At 33.4% G+C, this 21,534-nt stretch overlaps 1 protein-coding gene across 6 annotated transcripts in view; it reads right to left on the minus strand.

Annotated features, from left to right (window-relative positions):
- The window catches only part of LOC110106225 (vacuolar protein sorting-associated protein 60.2), a 39,822-nt gene extending 19,443 nt beyond the window's left edge, over positions 1–20,379 (minus strand). Inside the window, exons 1-3 of one of the 6 annotated variants that reach the window (XM_020836028.2) lie at positions 20,200–20,378; positions 19,907–19,997; positions 5,406–5,557 (exon numbers count right to left, since the gene is read on the minus strand). In XM_020836028.2, the coding sequence (XP_020691687.1) occupies positions 5,406–5,557; positions 19,907–19,975 (221 nt within the window). In that variant the 5' untranslated portion in view covers positions 19,976–19,997; positions 20,200–20,378. Of the gene's footprint in view, positions 1–5,405; positions 5,558–19,906; positions 20,030–20,199 lie in introns of all 6 variants that reach the window. The other 5 variants (XM_020836029.2, XM_020836027.2, XM_020836031.2 and 2 more) reach the window with 5 other exon arrangements.
- Between the last annotated feature and the right edge of the window lie 1,155 nt (positions 20,380–21,534).

The raw sequence follows: 21,534 nt of genomic DNA on the forward strand, positions 1-21,534 counted from the left end.
CAGCGTCAAGCATAGATGTCAATGGCGCAAAATAGCACATGCTATGGCATACGACGCAGCGCACCTACAACGCTAAATGAATGGCGCGGCACAAATGTTCAAAATGGCGCGTGCTATTTGCACCATGTGCACGCAATGGCGCATGGCACATTGCGCAAAATAGCGCTCTATTTTTTTATTATAGATATAAATATTTTTTTAATATTTATATTTTAAATTTATAAGATAATATAACATTTAATTTTAAAATATGATTAAAATATTAGTTAAGTTTTATAAATATTTTGCCCTAACCCCGAACGTTCGTGGGTAACGAACAAACAAGCCTACTCCCGAGCTTTTCGACGCACACAAAGGAAGCAACGGTGTACGAGTGTATGTCCGAGCCGTTCATCTGATTTCGTTTCCCTCTCCTTCGTCTAATTTTGGTCTGTTTGTTTCTTCCATCACGTGAGACCGCTACTATTTCCTCCTCATCTGTTTCTTCAATCACGTGATTCCGCAACTGCTTTCTTCGTTGTCTTTTTTCTTCCTTCATGTGATTTCGCCACTGTTGATCTATTGTCCGACTTATTTCACCGCTATAGCTATATAGGTATTGACTAATCTTCCTCTCCAACAGATTATACCTTTGGTGCTTTCTATTTTTTTTTTTTTTTTTTTTTTTTTTTTTTTTTTTTTTTTGCATTTCATTTCTTCTCAACGTGTAATTTTCTTTTCATATTGGTGAAACGATTCAAGAATAAAAAGGCATTGAGGGAGAAGAACATTTTTCGAAGTCTGAACGAAGAAGTTTATATCATAATAATCTAAAATAACTAGTTAATTATCTTTCTTATAAAACATTATCCATTAAAAAAATGATTGTAATAATTTGAATTAGAAGATATTTGAGGTGTTGTTTACTTGAACTTATGCATTATTATGGTTGCCTTTCATTATTATGATAAATTGTCTTTCAATTTAATGATATTTCAACTTCATGTTTATTTTTTATAATTATTATATAGTTTATGCCATGTTCAAAATAGCACGTCATGTCGTGCTATGCGTCATGGCTCCAAAGAGACCTTTATGCCATGGTGCGCCATTAGCAATTCACAATTATGGCAACAAAAGCGAGTGCAGCATGTGACTAGGAGTTGAGGACCGGTGTAATTCTAGTTCTCAATTTTGTTTGTTTTAGGTTTAGATGTAGAGAAATAATAAAATATAATTTGTTTTGTATATTAAATTTATAAATTAAAAATTTTAAATAATCTAAACCCTAATTTTTGAGACCTACATCTCTTACAAATTACACAAGGTGTACCTTGTGGCACACCTCAAACCCATTGAGGCATACACCTCCAAAGACAACATAAGGCGTACACCTTATGGTATTTCTTTTTTTCAAAATTGTGCTAATGAAGGCCTTGAGGAAAGCTTTTTATTGCACAATTTTAAACTAAGTTACAAAGTACTTAATGAAGAAGTTTTATAGAATGAAAATATTGAAAAATGAATGACAAGTGTCAAAAGAGGCCTACGCAAATAAGAGTGTTGTGACTAAAATGATCTATTTAATATAGCATGCCTTCTAATTAAAATCTTTAGAATAATGGATTATAAAAAGGAAAGTACAATTTCAGATTACAAGTTGTTACACTTTGGAATGCATTTACCTACCCACTCATAAATACCATAATCTTATTTTATAGATGTATTAAAGGCAAGGGTCAAACAAGTGAGTAAACAGTTTGAAGTTTCAATTTCAACTAGAAGAGATTATGTCAACTAAAATGTAGGTATTTTGCACATGCAGAGAAAATGGTAAAAATGGGTATGTCAAATTAATATCAAGTGTAGACCAAAGGTTACATGAATAGAAGTTGCGTAAAAAGATGGGTAATTTAGTTTGCTAAAAAATAAATGCAAAATATTCCAAATGCAGGAGTCTGAAAATTTTGGTTTGGTTTGAAAAAAAAAAGGAATGCATAGTAGATTTTAGGTTAATTATTTTTCACTCCATAGTTCATTTTTAATGTATTTTATACTCACCTGTTTTCAATTGAAATCCAAAATAAACTGCAAGCTAACTCCACTAGAGATGTAAACATATCGGGCTGCGCTCGGGTTACCCCTAGCTTGAGCTTGATTAATTAATCGAGTTGGAGCTCAAGTTCAAGCTTAATTTTACAACTTCAAGCCAAATCAAAAGCTAACTCATTTATGATAAAAAGATAAAATGATATGATTCAAGTAATTATTAAAATAAAATAATTAAAAGAATAAGAAATTAGAAGAAAAATAATAAAGAATCACTTGATATAAGAAAGTGAGATATAATTTTTAAATATTTTTAATGACTTATACTTGAACTATTAAGTTCTAATATTTTAAGTGTATTTTATAGTAACATTTTTTAAAAGAGTCAACTCAAGAGCTACGAGTAGAGTTGAGGTTAGCTCAAGCATGACTCGTTAACTCATCGAGCTCAGCTCATGAGCCATTAATCAAGCCAAGCTCGAGCTGACTCATGAGTTAACTTGACTCACCTACACCCCTAGACTCTGTTGTTGCCACTGATCGTTGCCACCAAACACCTTCTAACACCACCTCCGGCCACTAGCACTATGGTTTTACTACATTTCTTTTATTTCAAGCCAACAAAAAAAAACAATCACCTGTGTTTATTTTACACTCATCCAAATAACTCCAAATAGTTCAAATACTTTTTTTTTTTGCATTGTATTCCGTTTTACTATGCATTTCATTTTCAGCAATCAAACATTCCCTAAAATGGTTTTAACATTTCATGCAACAATTAATATGAATAAACAAATAATGAAGATTATAAAGTGAATCCAAATCAACTAGGCAAAGGCTATTGATAATGATAAGAGAAAATTATGATAAATCCAATGACCAATGTAATCTACATATTATTATCATTCTTTTCATAGTCAACCTTAACCAAAAAGCGCATCATGATGGAAAGTTGAATTATTTACCGCACAATACACACACAAATAATTCTATATTTTGGATTATTTTGGAATTTATTTTAGTTTTATTTTATTTAATTATTAGTATTATCTTAATTTTTAATTAAATGATAGGATTATTAAAGTATTTATTTACATTTGAATAAAATTAGTTTAATCTTATCTTGAATTCTTGAACTACTACATCTATAGGGTTGAATGGTAATTATTACAAACTATTGAAGCAAGAACTAGAATTAAAAGAGCCATCCCTCCCTCACTTTTCTCTTAATGTACACTTCCTCGTCATATTCTCTTTTTACCAATCTATCCTTTCTCCCTCTCCATCAATTATTTCTCATGGTCCTCTCACCAAGTGGAAATTATCATTCTCAATACCTCCCTCCTCTAGGGAGCATCATAAAGCATTTGAATCTCTTTCTCCTAAATGACATGATATTTCACAAATACAATAATTTTTTGAGACATCAAAATTGGTAACAAGTTCCTCTTCTTTATGCTTAAATTGAGTTTAAAGTTAAATTTTATAATGATCATTGTATAATAATTCTTAAGTAAGATGCCAAGATTATGCCTCAGATACATCACAAACATAAGAAAATCACATATAGAAACTACAAAATTCACCTTATTCATTATGGAATTAACATTATGAATTAATTGACATGCTTCATCATATCTAAGTACACAACATTGTATTGGATATGCTTTGGATTTGGGTAAAATATATGATCCTCATCATTATAAGGCTTAGGGTAAGTAATTATACTAGGTAATATCAGCATAAGTATGTCATATGATGATAGGTCAAAATATTACTATAAGATATTGGATGAAACTATTAAGAAATAATACAACTATCTCACATATGACTCAAATTTATCAATATGATCATGGTTCTTATTTTTATCAAAATGGCAACTCTAATCAATCATATTACAATGGATCTTAAGATGGTTATGCTTATAAAAGTCATGTTCATTCCAATCCAAAACCATCTCATCATGATGATATACCATAATGCATACCAATTTATCAAATTCAAAAGTTTAGAAATATGCATCAATTCAGAAAATTAAGGCATTTTTGTCACCTCCAATTCAAAACCCTAATCTTTGTGATGAATGGGTCTATGAAGATTATTATTGAAATATCTTATACTATCGAGACAAAGAAACTTTCCCATATTTTCGTATTCTTGCTTGATTTTTCACCAACAATGTAAGTTGGTCCACATGTTCCAAAAAGTATTACATGATTCCTCACTGAAAACATAGCTTGTGTTCATTTTACTACTTAATGTCATTGCCATGTAACTATGGGCTCTCTAATGATACTATTTTAAGAAAAATGGATAATACATGAAGACATCTAGATCATAAACTTTCAAATTCTACTTAATGTTTAGATTGCACATGGTAATACAAAAGAGGTTCATAAAGCAACTTCACCACCTCCACCATGAAAATCAAATTTAGAAAAATGGGCTTCTACCAAAGTTCCAGAGTATTAATTAAGAACAAAACACAAAAAATATTCCTAGACTAATTCTAATATAATATAGTATTTAAGATTATAATAATATTTATTACACGATTTATTTCATCTTTATATTTAATTACTTAGGATTATCTTTATTTTAAATTAGCAAGTACGATTATTAGGATTTATCTATATTTGAATTTAAGTTAGTTTGGTCTTATCTTGTAACCATAATCCTCTAAATATGGGTGTTGAATGAATGTCATTTGGAATTATTGAATTATGAATTGCAATTAAAAGATTCCCTCCCTCCCTAACATGCACATGCATGCTCACCCCTATACACATACATAAGTCATACATAAGTCAATGGACACTCTAAGCTGTGCTTTGCAATAGTGCCAATGTATCACTACGCATAAATAAAAGGAATGACACAGCAAATTAGTGAATAAATGGTCAAGCAAAATCAAAGAAAAAAATTGATATCAACCTTAACCTGCCAATCAAAACAAGAGAAGAAAAAAAGAAAAAAATCAGTGATACACACGCAAAGTAAACAAACAAACATTGTATCCTGCGTAGGAAAACCAGCTCAATAATTTGGTATGCCATTGAACAAGAGGAAAATCCTTAGCGTATGCAACTACGAACTAAATAGAGTCAAACAGCTAGAAAAGTAACAAGCATATATCACTTGTAGAGGACATCAATACCACTGCACAATTGGGTAAGTAATAAAGTAATTCAAGTATTCAGAAACGTCAAATCAATTAAGCTTACAGAATCAAATTAATAGTTAGTAACAATAGAAGATTCACTAACAACTGACGATTGCGATTTTTACCAAGAAAATTGAAAAACTTATACATGAAATAGGCTGAGCTATCAGCTATATATTTGTAAAGATACTAAAAAAAGAGAAAGTTAACGTACATCCGTCTTTGTTTAAGTACCCTCATTGCACGAGCTTTAAGAGCTTCTTGAGCTGGACCTGGTCTGGTTTTCTTGATTTGCTCTTTGTATCTAGCCAGCTCAGAGTCAAGCTTATTTATCTTTTCATCTACTGTGTCACCTCTTTTGCTTATCTGATAAAAATTATATTGGAAGACTTGGTAATATTACTTTTACAAGGTGAAATATGTTTGACAAGTTGGATTATTATGAAAAGTTGGATTAAGAATGCTTGTACCAAGTCCTCATTATAGCTGTATTGTGAAATGTTGCTTACATTTGATAGATTAAATAGTTATTGTATGTCTATTTATTTTATACACACACAATATATATATATATATATATATATGTGTGTGTGTATGTATGTGTGTGTGTATGGTAATTTTATAAGGATTATAAGCCACTTGCACTTCTATCACAACCAAACAATAAGAAATCGAAGGCCCCAATTATCACACCCCATTTTGACCCCCTTCAATCAATCTAGAGTGTAATAGATAAGAAGAATCTGAACAGATATATCTTTTACTAACACTCATCCTGAATTACTTCTATCAGAATCGATTTATTAGACAATGATCTATTCAGACTATCCTAACACAATACATTTTTTGTTTTAAAAATTGTTCTACAAAATTCATATTTGAAAGTATATTCATAACTCATCAAATAAAATATAGAGCATACTAAACTTGTCAAATAAAATTTATATATCCAAAAGTTTGACGGTACAATTTCCTACTCTAACTTACATGCACAATCAAATGTATATATATATAAAAAGTGCAGTTGATCTCCTGCCTAGAGCCCAACTGACTCTTTCCCCTTTCCCACAGTACATCAACTGTTAATGAGTTAAAGCTTAATGAAATACATAAGCATAGCATAAGAAATAATAAACACAAAATTTGCATTCAATTGCAAATAATATTGAGATTTCTATAAGAATCATAAGCCATCCAAGATATCAATGTATATTTAACTTTTCACGTTTCATATTCTGTTTACTTTCAAATACTTTAGACAAATCATATGATGAATATAGACTTTTGTACACTTACAGCTCTCATTTAAGGTTGCGTCCGAATTCTCAACTCTCTTATTCAAGGTTGAATCCAAATTTTCAACTTTTAGAATTAAGAGTCATGTACCTCTTAAACGATCCCTAAAACTTATCTTGTCGGGTCTTTCACCTTTTACATGTACGACATTTTTCACATTTTCCCTTTTCACTAACATTCAGATATTCATAACCAATAGTTGTAGTGTCATTTTGTAGTATCACATTGTAGTGTTTATCAAATAACTCATTTTAATAGTTAACAAATCAGTAAACAAACAACCTGCTTATTATAAAATTCTTGGCTACCATAATTACCATAAATATATAAAGGGGGATTTACATACATACCACTTTATTTTTTGATATTTATATATCTAACACCCAAAACTTTAATATTACATTCCTACCACTCATATAAAATTTTAATATTAAAAATATCACTCCTATATTTCATTCTTACAACACATATCTTCCTATAAACTTTAATATTTCATCCCATGCACCCATATTTGTTCTATGGGTGGTAGGCATGTAATATTAAAGTTTTAGGTATTAGATATTTAAATAATATGAAATAAAGTAGTATGTATGTAAATCCCGCATTTATAAAATGATCTCATGCTCTATACTATAAATCGAGTGTCTCACCCCGTTATGAGTTTGTTCTCCTACAATACTCTGACCTTTTTCCTCTTGTAAACAACCTAAAGCAAACATTTTTGTCTTTCAAAAATGCATTCCAATAGAATAAAAGAGGCTATAATACCAAAAGACTGTAAAATTTGACCTCAAATAAATTTGACATTCAATTCAACCTCCCTTCTTCTCCTAACCTCTTTCCCCTACTTCCTTTCCTTCCCTTTTTCCTTTATTCCCTTACTATTTTCTAAGATTTTCCTCTCCTAGCAGCCATAGCCCTTCCGCCTCCTACTTCACTGCTTGTTCACGGCTGCTTCACATCCAGAGAGAATTGGGTGGGGAAAATGGCATGGGAAAGAAAGGCTTAATAGGCTGATGCTTACTTTACTTAATTATATAATAATATAATATCTAATGCTTTTCCCACTACTATCGTCTCAATGCACTATCAGTCGTTGATTGAATCAGGTCGTAGCATGCAAAGGTAAGTGAAAAAGGCTTATTTAAAAAAAATCTGCTATAGTACATCTAATTAAATGTTCATTAACCATGCTTGATACAATAACTAAATATAAAATAACTACAAAATGAATGTCTATAGATATAATTACACTGATATTTTAGATATACTTCTAAATATCAAATTATTCGAAATTAAAAATAGAATTTAATGAAAATAAATTTGATGTTTAAGGGAGGTGTGATAAGATGGGGTAAATTTTGAGCCAAAAATTATGTTTACATTTTTTAAAACTTTGAGTAATATAATCCACCCCTCATTAAAATTTCGTCCTCAAAATTCATTATCTTAGTGGTCATCAAACAAATGAGAAAATTTCAGTCTAATGTCTTCTTCCTTCTCCCACATTGCCTCTTTTCCTGTTCTGTATTTCCATTTCACTTTAATATAAGGGATCTGATAGTTTCTAAGCTGTTTAATATTAAAATCTACTATTCTTTCTAGTTCTTCAATATAAGTCAGATTTTTCTGTAGGTTAATTTATCATATGAAAGCCTTTAGCGGACATCTATAACTCATTTCCTTAGCAGTGACACATGGAAAATATTGTGAATAACTAACATATTAGTTGGAAAGAAGATTTCGGCAATAAAATCTCATCCGGAAGAAGATTGTTCTTAGGCGGTTGGAAAAATTATGGCCGGAAAAAAGGAGGTTTTGGAATGTGAAATCAAGCAACTCAAATCAGATTTGGAGGGAAAGTTTTCTGATTTTCAAAATCAGATTTCCTCCAATAATTAAAAGATAGAAGGAAAGTTCGCCGTGATGGAAGAAATATCGAAAAAATTACTAGAAGTGAAGACCAATCCGACAACATCAAAAGCAAGGGAAACCTACGACGGCCATGGCAGGGGTGGAAACCCTAACACGTGGAGGGGAAGATGAAATCCAGGAGGGAGAAGATGGAATGCCTCCTCTAGAACCTCGTTCTAGGGAGGAGATGAGCACCTGATTCGAAAGAAGAGCTGCTGATTTTGCAGGTAGAAGAGAGGTTTTCTACCACCGAGGAGCTGATTTTGAAAGACAAAGAGGATATGTTGATAACAAGTTTGGATACGATCGTCGGAGAGAAGATCAAGACAACCGGGGAGCACCTTTCACGGGATGGGAAGATATGGAGGAATTCGAGGTGACTCGAAGGTGAGAAGATGAAGATGCCCATCTTTGAGGGCGAGGATGGTCATAGGTGGATCTACAAGGGGAACGATATTTTGTCATCAATGAATTGACGAAGGAAGAGAAGCTAACATCAGCAGAACTATGTTTGGAAGGAAAGACATTGGCAAGGTACCAATGGCGTGACCTAAGGCAAACCATTAGGAGGTGGAGGGAGTTCAAAGAGTGCTTATTAGAACGTTTTCGAACTGGTAAGGGAGGAGATTTCTATGAACAATTCTTTGCCTTGACATGGGAGGGGACCGTGGCAGATTACCGTGACAAATTTGAATACTTGGCCAACAGATTGGATCAGCTCTCTGAGACAGTGTTGGAAGGGAATTTTATGAAAGGACTAAAACCGGAGATAAGGGCAACGTTTCGGGTGATGAGGCTAAGAGGCTTAGGGGAGGCCATGGAGCTAGCCCAATTAGTGGAAGATCATAAGCAGCTGGAGAGAGGGGCTAGAGCGAGCCACTCAGGGGGATTGTACAAAATGACCACCACCTTCTTTGCTCCCAAAGGGCCAGCCCTAGGGAGTCTAAAAGAAAGGCCCTAGGAGAGAGCTGGAAGAGGGGGGAATGGGGGAAGTTTCAAAAGACTGACGAAGAAGGAAAGACAAGAGAAAAGGGCAAAAGGGTTATGTTTTAGATGTGATGAGAAGTACATGTCAAGGAATAGTTGTAAGGACCGAACTCATCAGGTTCTCACCATCTGTGATGATGAGGAAGCTGAAGAGGGAGGTGGAAGCGGATTAGAGATGGAAGAGCAAAGTAAATTGGAGAGCACTAAGGATGGAACTGTTGGTGGAGGGAAGAAGATGGTGATTTAGGGCGATGTGGGGCTATCCAGAGTAGGAGTATCACTCAAATCCATGATAAGAACCATACAAGAGATAGGCGGTGGATATTTGGTAGAGTTGCATCATTTGGAGGAAGTCAAACTGGAGGAGAAGGGCAACATTCCATCTTCAGTACAGTTACTCATACAGCAATACATCGAGGTCTTTCAATTCCCCAAGGGCCTACCACCACAGAAGGAGTTACAGCATGCCATTACAATGAAGGAAGGGGTGTCACAGATCAGTGTTCGTCCCTACCGCTACCCTCAAATTCAAAAGTATGAGATTGAGAAGCTGATCCGAGAAATGCTGGAGGTTGGGATTATCCAACCGAGTGTGAGTCCCTTCTCTAGTCCAGTCCTACTGGTAAAAAAGAAGGATAGAAGCTGGCGATTCTGTGTAAACTATAGAGCTTTCAATAAAGAGACGATGCAAGATAAATTCCTCATTCCTGTGATTGATGAGTTTTTAGATGAATTGTATGGGGCGGTCATATTTTCTAAGTTGGATTTAAAATTAGGGTACCGCCAAATCAGGATGAGGGAGGTAGAATTTCAAAGACAACTTTCAAGACACATGAAGGTCATTATGAGTTTCTGGTAATGTCATTTGGAATTACTAACGCCCCCGCTACTTTTCAATCTTTGATGAACAGGCTGTTAAAGTAATACCTCATGAAATTTGTTCTAGTATTCTTTGATGATATCCTGGTGTACAACAAAACTGAGGAGCATCTGGAACACTTAAAGGTGATTCTGGGAGTTCTATAGGCGCATCAACTAAGAGCCAACCTAAAGAAGTGCAGCTTCGCCCAGTCCAGTGTAGAGTACTTGGGACATATAGTATCCCAAGGAGTGGCAGCTGACATACAAAAATTGTGGCTATGTAGAAATGGCCTAGGCCGAGGAACCTAAGGGAGTTGAGAGGGTTCCTAGGACTGACTGGTTACAACGGGAGATTTGTGAGGAAGTATAGTACCATAGCTTGACCCTTAACCGAGCAACTAAAGAAGGACAATTTTTTGTAGGGAGAGGCAGCGGCCCAGGCTTTTGAAAAATTAAAGGAATTCATGAATACAGTTCCAGTTTTAGCTATTTCGGACTTCAGCCAAATTTTTGTATTGGAGATTGATGCGTCAGGAAATGGTTTGGGGGCAGTGTTGATGCAAAACCACATACTTCCTCGCAAATCTTTTGGGGAGGCATTTCATTGTCCGAACTAATCAGAGGAGCTTGAAGTACCTGTTGGAACAAAGGATGGTGACCGAGGAACATTATAGATGGCTATCCAAACTATTAGGCTATGATTTTGAGATCCAGTACTAGCCTGATTTGGAAAATAAGGTGGTCGACGCCTTATCCAGATGTGTTGGGGAGCTGCATGAGTTGGCTGTTTCAGTACTACTGATGATTGACTGGGGGGGGGGTACTACTGATGATTGGGGGGGGGGGGGGCCATCAAAGAAGAAAGCATGTAGAATGAAAATTTGAGAAAGATTATGGAGTATTTTGATGAAAGATAAGAGTAGCCATCCTGGTTATTATATTGAAGGGGAGAGGGTGTTGCATTAAGGGAGGTTTGTGATGCCCCGAACTTCCATCCATATCCCTCATCTGTTACAAGAGTTCCACGACAGTGTAGTGGGAGGTCATTCAGGAGTACAAAAGACCTACAAAAGACTAGCAGCTGAGCTTTAGTGGAAGGGGATGAACAAGGATGTTGAGAAAATAGTGGCGAAGTGTGACGTGTGCCAGAGGAACAAATATATGGAAATGGCCCCCGGAGGACTACTATAACCCCTAGCACTTCCAAACAGAGTATGTGAGGAAGTATCCATGGATTTCATAGATGGCTGCCCCGTTCAAAAGGATTCATAGTAATTCTAGTGGTGGTAGACAGATTAAGCAAATATGCTCATTTTATTCTCCTCTGACATCCAAACAAAACAGTGACAGTAGCTTCAGCTTTCATCAGAGAGGTGGTTAGATTGCAAGGAGTACCAAAAGCGTTAGTGTTATATTGAGATGAGGTATTCCTCAGCCATTTTTTGAGGGCATTGTTCAGACTACATGGGACAGTTTTGAAGAGGAGCACGGCCTACCACCCACAGACGGATGGCCAAACATAAGTGGTCAACAGGAGCATGGAGAACTATCTAAGGTGCTTTGTGTCGGAAACAACCAGGCTGTGGGCCAAGTGGCTATCATGGGATGAATACTGGTACAACACCTCCTATCATTCGGATTCTCAGATGAATCATATCAATGTGTTGTATGGAAGGGATCCCCCTCACTTGGCACATTTGGAAACAACAGCACTCCAGTATCGTCAGTAGAAGAGTACTTGCCGGAAAGGGACAAGATGTTAAAAGAATTGAAAAAATATTTGTTAAGAGTTCAACAGATTATGAAGAAACAAGCTGATGAACACAGGAGGGGCATTCAGTTCGAAATAGGAGAAAAGGTGTCCATGAAGCTCCGACCTTATAAGCAGATGACTGTCGCCAGCAGGAGGAATGAGAAGCTTGCTCCAAGATATTTTGGACCCTTCAAAGTTTTGGAAAAGATTGAAAAGGTAGCATATAAACTAAAATTATCAGCCACAGCAAACATACATCTTGTCTTTAATGTTTCACAACTTAAAAGGGCGATTGGGGAGCAGGCCACCAGTTCTGAGATAGTAGTAACTATAACAGAGGACTTGGAGAACCCTTTGAGTTACAAGGGGTACGCCAGGAAGGAGAAGTAAAATAGGTATTAATCAAATGGAAGGATGTTCCAGAGTATGAGGCAACCTAAGAGCCTTAAGAGAGGTTAAAACATCAGTTTCCCTCTTTTCACCTTGAGGACAAGGTGATTCTTTGGGAAGGCAATATTATTAGGTCGGTTCCTAAACCAACCCAGCCGGCCCCACATGGGTCGACCTTAGTCTATAGGGGGCGGGTCAAACCACCTCCCATGTTGTCGCCCAAGCAATAGGGGCCCACGCCCTACTTGATTGCCGCTCATTAATAGTGGGTCCACTATTTGAATTAATCTATTTTTGATAAGGGGGTAATCTATTTGATTTAATCTTTTTTTGGCAAGGGAGGTGGACGGCTAAGGCTATAAATAGGCATGAGAGAGAAGGGATAGGGCATGCATGAATATTGTTTTCTCTTGGAGTCTCTTGGGTGTCTTGGGCTCTAGACTTGGTGTCTAGAGATTGGGAGAGAACGATCCTCTCGAATAAAGGATCAATTGTATATTTTCTTATGATTGCTTTTCTTTGAGTATTTAATAAAAATCTACGGTTATTTTAGGTTGTTTCATTATCGTTCTTGTATCTTCTCGCTGTTTTTACAATTTCTTGCAAACTCAAGTACATTCGATAGGATTACTAGCGAACTTAAGTTTTTCCTATCAGCAACCTTACCAATCTTCTCAATGACTTCAAAAAGTCATATATACCTAAGACTCAATTTGCCTCCTTGCCAAAATCTGGTTATACCTTTCACAGTTTTAACCTTCAGAAATACAAAATCACCGACTTTAAAATCTACTACTCTATTCATGGGGTCATGACATTAGTATTGGCGATCCTGAGCAGCTTTCAATATATCTCTGATTAATTTGATTTACTCTATTGCTTAATCAACTAGATTTTTATTTATTAATTGTCTTTCTCCTACATCAACTAAAGTTAAAGGAGTTTTGCACTTTCTACCATAATGTGCTTCATATGATGTCATTTTTATACTGGATTAATATCGATTGTTGTAGGTAAATTCTATCAGTGGTACATAATCTGCCTAGCTACTTCCAAGATCCAAAACATATAATCTCAATAAGTCTTCCAATACTTGAATTGTTCTTTTAGATTGGTCATCCATCTTAGGATGGAAAGCTTACTGAAGCGTAGATTTGTGCCCAAACTTTCATGAATATTTTTCCACAACATACAAGTGAATCGACCATCTTTGTCTAAGACAATAACTTTTGGGATATCATGTAATCTGACAATCTCTTTCACATATAGGCATGCCAATTTATCTATTGAGTCATTTTGCTTGATAGGCAAAATGTGAGCTTATCTAGTTAATCTGTCAATAATCACCCAAATGTTGTCATGCCCCTGTTTGGATCTAGTGAATCCCATAATAAAATCCATTGTAATATCTTCCCACTTCCACTTGGGATAGGTACTGATTGCAATAGTCCACTAGGTTGTCAATGTTCAACTTTCACAATTTGGCATGCTTCACACTTATACACATATTCAGCAACATTTTTCTTCATACATGGCCAACAAAAAATTAATTTCAAATATTTATACATTTTGATACTATATTTATACATTTTGATACTGCTTAGTTGAATTGTGTAGCCAGAGTGATGTGCTTCTTGCAAAATTTTCTTTATTAATTATGTATCACTAGGTACCCACAGTTGAGATTTATGCTTATCAACATGAACAAAAAGATCAGGTATTTTCCTTGACTTAGCCTGCTTAATTAACTTTTGATACACACTATCAATCTTTTGAGCTTTTTTTTTATTCGACCTGTTAAAAGTTAGTTTTACTGTAATTTGATGTAAGCATTTCACATTTTTAAAAACTCTAACTTTCAATTATAGATTTTTCATTTTCTAGATCAACTAAACCTCTTGAATAATCATTCAATTCATCATTCATCTAAATTTGTGACTCAAAGCATCAGCCGTAATGTTAGTTTTTCCATGACAATATTGAATGTCCACATTATAAACCTTGATTAACTCCAACCATCTTCTTTATCTTAGGTTTAACTTTTTCTGTGAAAATACATATTTTAAGCTCTGATACTAATTTTTATCACACCCCAATTTGACACCTTCAATCAACCTGGAGTGTAATAGATAAGAGAAATCTAAACAATATCTCTTACTAACACTCGTCCTAAATTACTTCTATCAAAATCGATTTAGAAGAAAATGATCTATTCGGACTATCCTAACACAATACATTTTTCAGTTTTAACAATCGTTTTACACAATTCATAATTGAAATCATATTTCTAACTCGTCAAATAAAATATAGAGCTTACTAAACTTGTCAAATAAAATTTACATATCCAAAAACCTGACTGTACAATTTCCTACTCTAACTTATATGCACAACCAAAATGTATGTACACAAAAAGTGTAGTCAATCTCCTGCCTAGAGCCCCACTGGCTCTTTCCCCCTTCCTGCAATACATCCACTACTAACGAGCTAAAGCTCAATGAAATACATAAGCATAGTATAAGAAATAATAAACATAAAATTTGAAATCAATTGTAAATAATATTGAGATTTATATAAGAATCATAAGTTGATTGAGATATATATGTATATTAACTTTTCACATTTCATATTATGTTCACTTTCAAATACCTTAGGCAAATCATATGATGAATATAGGTTTGTACACTTACAACTCTTATTCAATGTTGGGCCCGAATTCCGAACTTTTAAAAGTGAGAGTGCAACTTTCTTATTCAAGATTGGATCTGAATTTTCAACTTTTATAATTGAGAGTCGGGTACCACCTATATGATCCCTAAGGCTTCCTTATTAGATCTTTCGTCTTTTACTTGTACAGGTGTATCCCTCATAATATGATTTTTCTCATTTTCCCTTTTCATTAACATTCAGATATTAGTGTCATTTTGTTAATTAAATTTTAAACAACTATTTAATGAATGATATATATATATATATTTTTTTTTTTTTTTTTTCTTTTTTTTTTTATTACCCTGATTTTTTAATATACTTCTATATATCAAATGGATCGAAATTAAAATAGAATTTAATAAAAATAGCTTTGATGTTTTTAGAGAGGTGTGATAAAATGGGATAAATTTTAATCCAAAAATTATACTTACATTTTTCAAAATTTTGGGTATATACCAATAGCAATTAAACAACTTTCTCCCTAAGTGCCATTAAAAGAAATTGAAGGTACCACTTTCTCCCACTTAGAAAACTCAAGTCCCGAGTCCCTTGCCATCGAAATATGAATTCGTGTATATGCCTTTACTGTTAGCCCATAGTCAACATAAACTATGCCCAAATGCCTTTAAACAAATTCATGTCAATGCGCCAACACAAGTTTGTTCTTTTGTTAATTACCACTCATCTTATATAAGAACTTGCAAAGGGCATCAATTACTCCATCTACACCCTTCAAATCATTCCAAAAGAATATAACAAACCTAGGGACTATTCAAAACTACAAATTTACTCCAAATTCTTCTTCCAAATTATAAAACTAATCCCAATAATTTTTCAAAACTATAAGAATGCTCCTTGAACCTAAAAATTTGTAATAAGTCCCTAAAAATATGTTCACAATAGCACAAAGGACTGTAATAATTCTAAGAAAACATATAAAGATCATATGACTTCTTTAAAAATGATTCACATGACTCGCTTGACATTCTCAAATTATGAAAATACTCTTTTTCATTTACAAAGTAGCATATATGCACCTCTAAATTGCTCAATTATAAAAGCAAACAAAACTATTTATGACCCTGCCCGTGTAAATGCTATTATGTGAATGATATTTTTTCACATCTCATAAAATTATTTTAAAATATCAAAACTATTAAAAAAATAAAAGTTGGAAAAAAATTTTAAGAAACTCAAAGAAGCCTGTGTGATCATTTGCTCATCATTTGTCTTGGTCAATTAAGATACTTTGAGAAGAACATAATTGACCTAACAAATCATTATTGATCAAGTGGTATATACACTAGGGATCCAAGTCACTCTAACTATCACAATAGATCCTAGTTAACTCGCTCATTTTTTATTGACTAATAATCATTCCTGGACAATGTAAGGTGGACTCATAACAAAATTTGTGGGCACTAATAACATAATTTCTGAATATGCACCAACAAGGTTAGTTTATGTGTCCTTATGCAACTAAATGTTGTATTGCAATGCAGCTAAATGTTGTATTGCACGATCCAAAGCTTATTTGATGAAGAAAATAGTTACCTTGCTTTATGTAGAGGCCCAAGAATATGATAATATTTTAAAAAATATGGGTAATAATGCACAGAATAGAGCATAACGCTATAGTAAGTGCACCCTGAAATGCTTAAACAGCTCCCAAATTGCTCCAAAAAAATGGCGCTAACCCCAAATTGTTAAAATAATGTTCCAAGCTATGATCAAGGGTAGTATACTGAGCAACATGACATCACACTGAAAAGCATTCCAAGCACCAATAAGCACATCAATGCATTGATAAGCATTTTATTACACTACTGAGCATGCTATTGCACCACTACAATGAATATGATGTAAATAGAACACTATTGTAAATACGAACTACTAACAAAAGACTACAAGGTCACCATAACATTCAATTAAAGGTTATCATGTCACTCAAAGGAAATCCTATTCAAAGGGTTACAATACCTCACAAAAATATACTGCCAAATGATCTCTTCTACTCAAATTACTTGAAATAAGTTAATTGCCTTAAAAGACATGTAATATTGGCTGCTTCATGCTAAGAAGTTGGAAGTTGCCACCAATGAAAACCAATCATAAGCCCAATTATGAACACTTCGTCCCCCCTATGATGATCATGCACTTTACAAGAGACTCACATCAAAAGTTAGTTTAGAGTTCACTCCAAAACATGTGCCCCATTAGGGAATCAATTTCAATGATCCCAAAAATTCAAACTTTTAAATCATTTACTCCAAGGCTGGTGACTAAGTTTGAGCTCTCAATCCATTTGAAATGGCCTCTATCATTAGCCCTATGAGGTGAACCACAATTCTAACTTTTAAATCACTTGTTCCAAGGTAGGTGACTTAAGTTTAAGCTCTCAATCCATTCGAAATGACTATCCCTGCATTGTTGAACTATTCAATCTACGTACATTAATATTCATTGCAAACAAGTACTCTGCTAGGGAAAATAAAGATCTACCTTAAATATCTTGCCCTTGGCATAAATTTTCGCCCACTGTCTTCTAGCAGGGATTGTTTCGAATGAAAAGGCTACAAATGAGACATCCAACAATCACATTCAAAGCTCCATAACTCAATGTAAAAAAATTCCTGGATTCAAATGTTAATACTAACAACAATTCTTATATAATTCAATAAAATGGAGTACACCTAAATGAAGGAATAATAGGACCCACACATGGTTTACAATCACCCTCATATCCACCTCCCAAGTCAAGTTAAGATGATTTTAATGAGACCTACAAATTTTAATTTGTGTAAGATGAGTAAAACCATGTAATCTCCCTATATAAGAGTTGTGTCACACTCGACTGGAAAAATTAACCATAAGATCTTATAATCATAGGAAGTGTCAAACTCACAAGATGGACAAAATATTATACATGAAGTATGGCTTTTTTGTATTAGGAATTGCTTACTCTTCACAGCCACTTATTATTTTACTTACGTTTGACTATTATGACACTTGTGATCTACATGCACTTAGATTTTTTTAATTCCATAACATACTTTTTATTTCGTTAATTTTAATTGGACATTTTATCCCCACCACCACCCCGACCCCCCTCTTCTTAGTTTATATTCACAAAGTATAAATGCTTAGAAGCATCAAAATTCGAAAAGGACATACACGCATATACAGGATTAATGATAATTAAATAGAAGTACAAAAAGAAAATATTAGCATACATGGTTATAATCTTTGTTATAATCTACTAAAATTTGTACTTTCACTGTCATAGGATTTAGCATCATAAATAAAGTAAAATAGGCCACACATGAATGATGGACCATAAATAGTCATGTTTGTATCAATACAACTAATAAAAAAAGGTTTCATTTTCTACTAATAAAAAATTTCAATACTTTATTTAAAAAATATAAACAAATCCCTCATTTTAAATTACACTTAAATTTTATTTAAATTTTTTATTATCTATTATAATCAAATATACACATTTATAATGTCTAACACATATTTTCATTGTATATTTCTAGCAGATTTATGATTTAATCCTCCATTCTATTTTCTTGAAAGAAACTACATTAAAGATGTTTTTATTTTTATTTAAATTTTTTCAAAAAAATCTGTGTATCCTTCCGATTTTTTTCCAAAAATGATAGGCTAGACATCTTTTCCTCCCTTCTATCCTAATTTTAACATTCTTACTTTTTTAGAAATGAAGTTGCCGCAGATACTTTTTCTCTCATAAAATTCACCTCAATTATTCAAACATATTTCTAAAATATTTTTTCCCTACAAGATCCACAAGTTATCATCTAGTTCTCCATTCTTAAATCATTCAATTTATGTATTATTATATCCATCATTTTTTTTCTTGGTGGGATATCGGGTACTACAAATCTCATATTTTTCATTTAATGTCATAATACCATAGTACTCAAATACCCCCCCCCCCCATCCCACATTTTCCATCTTTGAACTACATTAAACTAGGTAACTGGGAAGGTTTAATACCAAAAGTTACGCAGATTCTTACAAGAAGTTTTTCTATGAAGTTAATTAGCTAGCTTATGTCATCCAATAAATACATATAATGATATAATCACTACTAATAATTGGTGAAAAAATGCCTCATTAGATGCTTATCATAGAAAATATGTTTAAGTTTTTAAATAGTGAATAAATTAAATTAATCATAACTAGGAGTTTTAGTATCAGTTAGGAGTCAATCAACCACTTAATATCTAAATAGAAATGAACTTATTTAATTAGCTAAGTAGCTAGTCATAATTATCGAAAATTGGTCACAACTTATAAATGTATTAAGTGTTTAACTATGTATAATAACAAATAAAACAAACAATTGCAGAACTACCTCCAATAGTAACATTGCGGATTAATGAACTATAGAAATGGACTTCCAAACAGACTAAAAGACTAGCATTCACATATTGAAGGATTAATAGGTGGGCCCTAGACTACAAAAAGTTATTCACAACAAAATTCAATAGGATGAATATGCCTTCCATCATTCTGCAAGAATTAAGATTAAATAAGAAATTATATTCAAGTAGTGGATAATAAATGAATATACAAGCAAGCAAGTTGGTTCAAATATAATTTGGGATGATTAGCACAGATTGACCAACCCGTACACTAAAAACTCAAAGAAATTCTTCGAACATCTTAAATGCTCCTAGATAGGTCCTAAATAGGAAACATTTTAAATGTCAACATATAAAGAACGATAAATTAAACGAAAAAATAGAGATTGAGCGCTTAACGGAAGAGTCAAATACCCTATCGGTGGCATCCTGGATAGTAGGAGGGGGTTCCTGTTTCTTCTTCGCTCCAAAAACCCTCCTCATCTTCTCCTATCGTCTTCTTCAGCTGCTGTGAAATGCAATTGAAGCAGATTTGAGCTACATCCAGCCAAACGGCCAAAAAAGCAAAATCAAATCTCAAGGTAAATCAAAGCCGCGGTTGACGGAAAATTCCCTCTTTTCGTGGGAAATCCCGGATTTACGAAATCTTTTGGTTCGGCGGATTTACGGGATTTGGCCGAAGAAGCGCGCGAAAGAAAGAAAGTTACCTTCACAGCAAGCGAGCTCCCGTTGTTGCTTCCGATCAAAAAATGTCTTAACTTCCGATCCAAAACAGGAAGGGAACGTCGTCGAAGGAGCGAAGTCGAACAGCAACGAAGAAGAACTCGTGCAAAACTCTACACTCATGCGAAGGAACGACCGAACGAAATGGAGATGGGAAAAGCAAAACCTAGACTTAGGGTATCTCCAACCGAAAAACTCATTTTTCACTCCAAAATGTAGTAAAACTCCAAAATACAGTAACTCGACTTCAATCGAACTTCATTTTCTAACATGAAAAAAAGAATATTCCTAGCATATTCTTTTTCTTATTTTTTTTTATTTTTTTTAATCATATATTTATATTTATCAATTTTAAAGCTATTATAATTTTAAAAATTATGTTTTTTTTATCAATAAAAAAAATTGAGATATTAAAATGTTATAAATAAGCAAATATATTAGTTAAATACTTTGTTATTTCAAAATAATTAATAGGATTAAATATGATTTTAAATAAAAATAATTATTACAAAATATTATTAAAAATAATTAAATAATTAATTAGTATTAACAAAATTTTGTTATGTTTTATTTAAACTTCACTTGGTGTACTTTAATTATACTAGAAATAAATATAAAATCTCTTAATCGTCTTAAATCTTGAATTGAATTGCTAAACAGTTACAAAGGATTAATTAGGATTTATATTGAATGTTACCAAACAGTTTTCAGGATTTCATAAATCTTGATTTAGAGGATTTATGAAATCCTATTTAAATTAAATCCTTGGTGCATCCATACAGCCCCTAAGAATGAATGGTTTACAAAAGAAATATAGCATTTATAAGAAAAATAAATATATAAAAAAACTTATTAAAATGTTTAAAAAAAAAAAAAAAAGAGATGAAGCCTTAAAAAAGGTCATCTAAAGAAATAAAACTACACCATTGTCTTCTAATAAGAAGATGGATGATAATCAGGAAAAAATAGGCCTTTAAAACAAGTTAAAATTGCATGCACAGCATTGTCATCAGAAACAATAGAGAACATAAGGTTCCGTGAGAAGAAGATACAGTCTCTCCCTGCTAAGTACTAACTCCTAACATCCAGAGTGCCAACTGCACACTCATAACTTCATGGAACCAAAACCAGTTGACGAGCCAACTGCACACTCATAACATCATGAATCCAACACTAGCAGACGAGAAAGGGCACAAGAAATTTCAACACTTTCAAAATACAACAAAGTCAATCCTTAGATGAAAAATTTATAGAATATGTATCAGCAATCTCGAAAATCCAAAGCTCTAAAAAAGACCAGAATCTTGAAACCCAAAAAA

The sequence above is a fragment of the Dendrobium catenatum genome, unplaced genomic scaffold (genome assembly GCF_001605985.2).
Source record: "Dendrobium catenatum unplaced genomic scaffold, ASM160598v2 fragScaff_scaffold_390, whole genome shotgun sequence".
NCBI classification, from domain to species: domain Eukaryota; kingdom Viridiplantae; phylum Streptophyta; class Magnoliopsida; order Asparagales; family Orchidaceae; genus Dendrobium; species Dendrobium catenatum.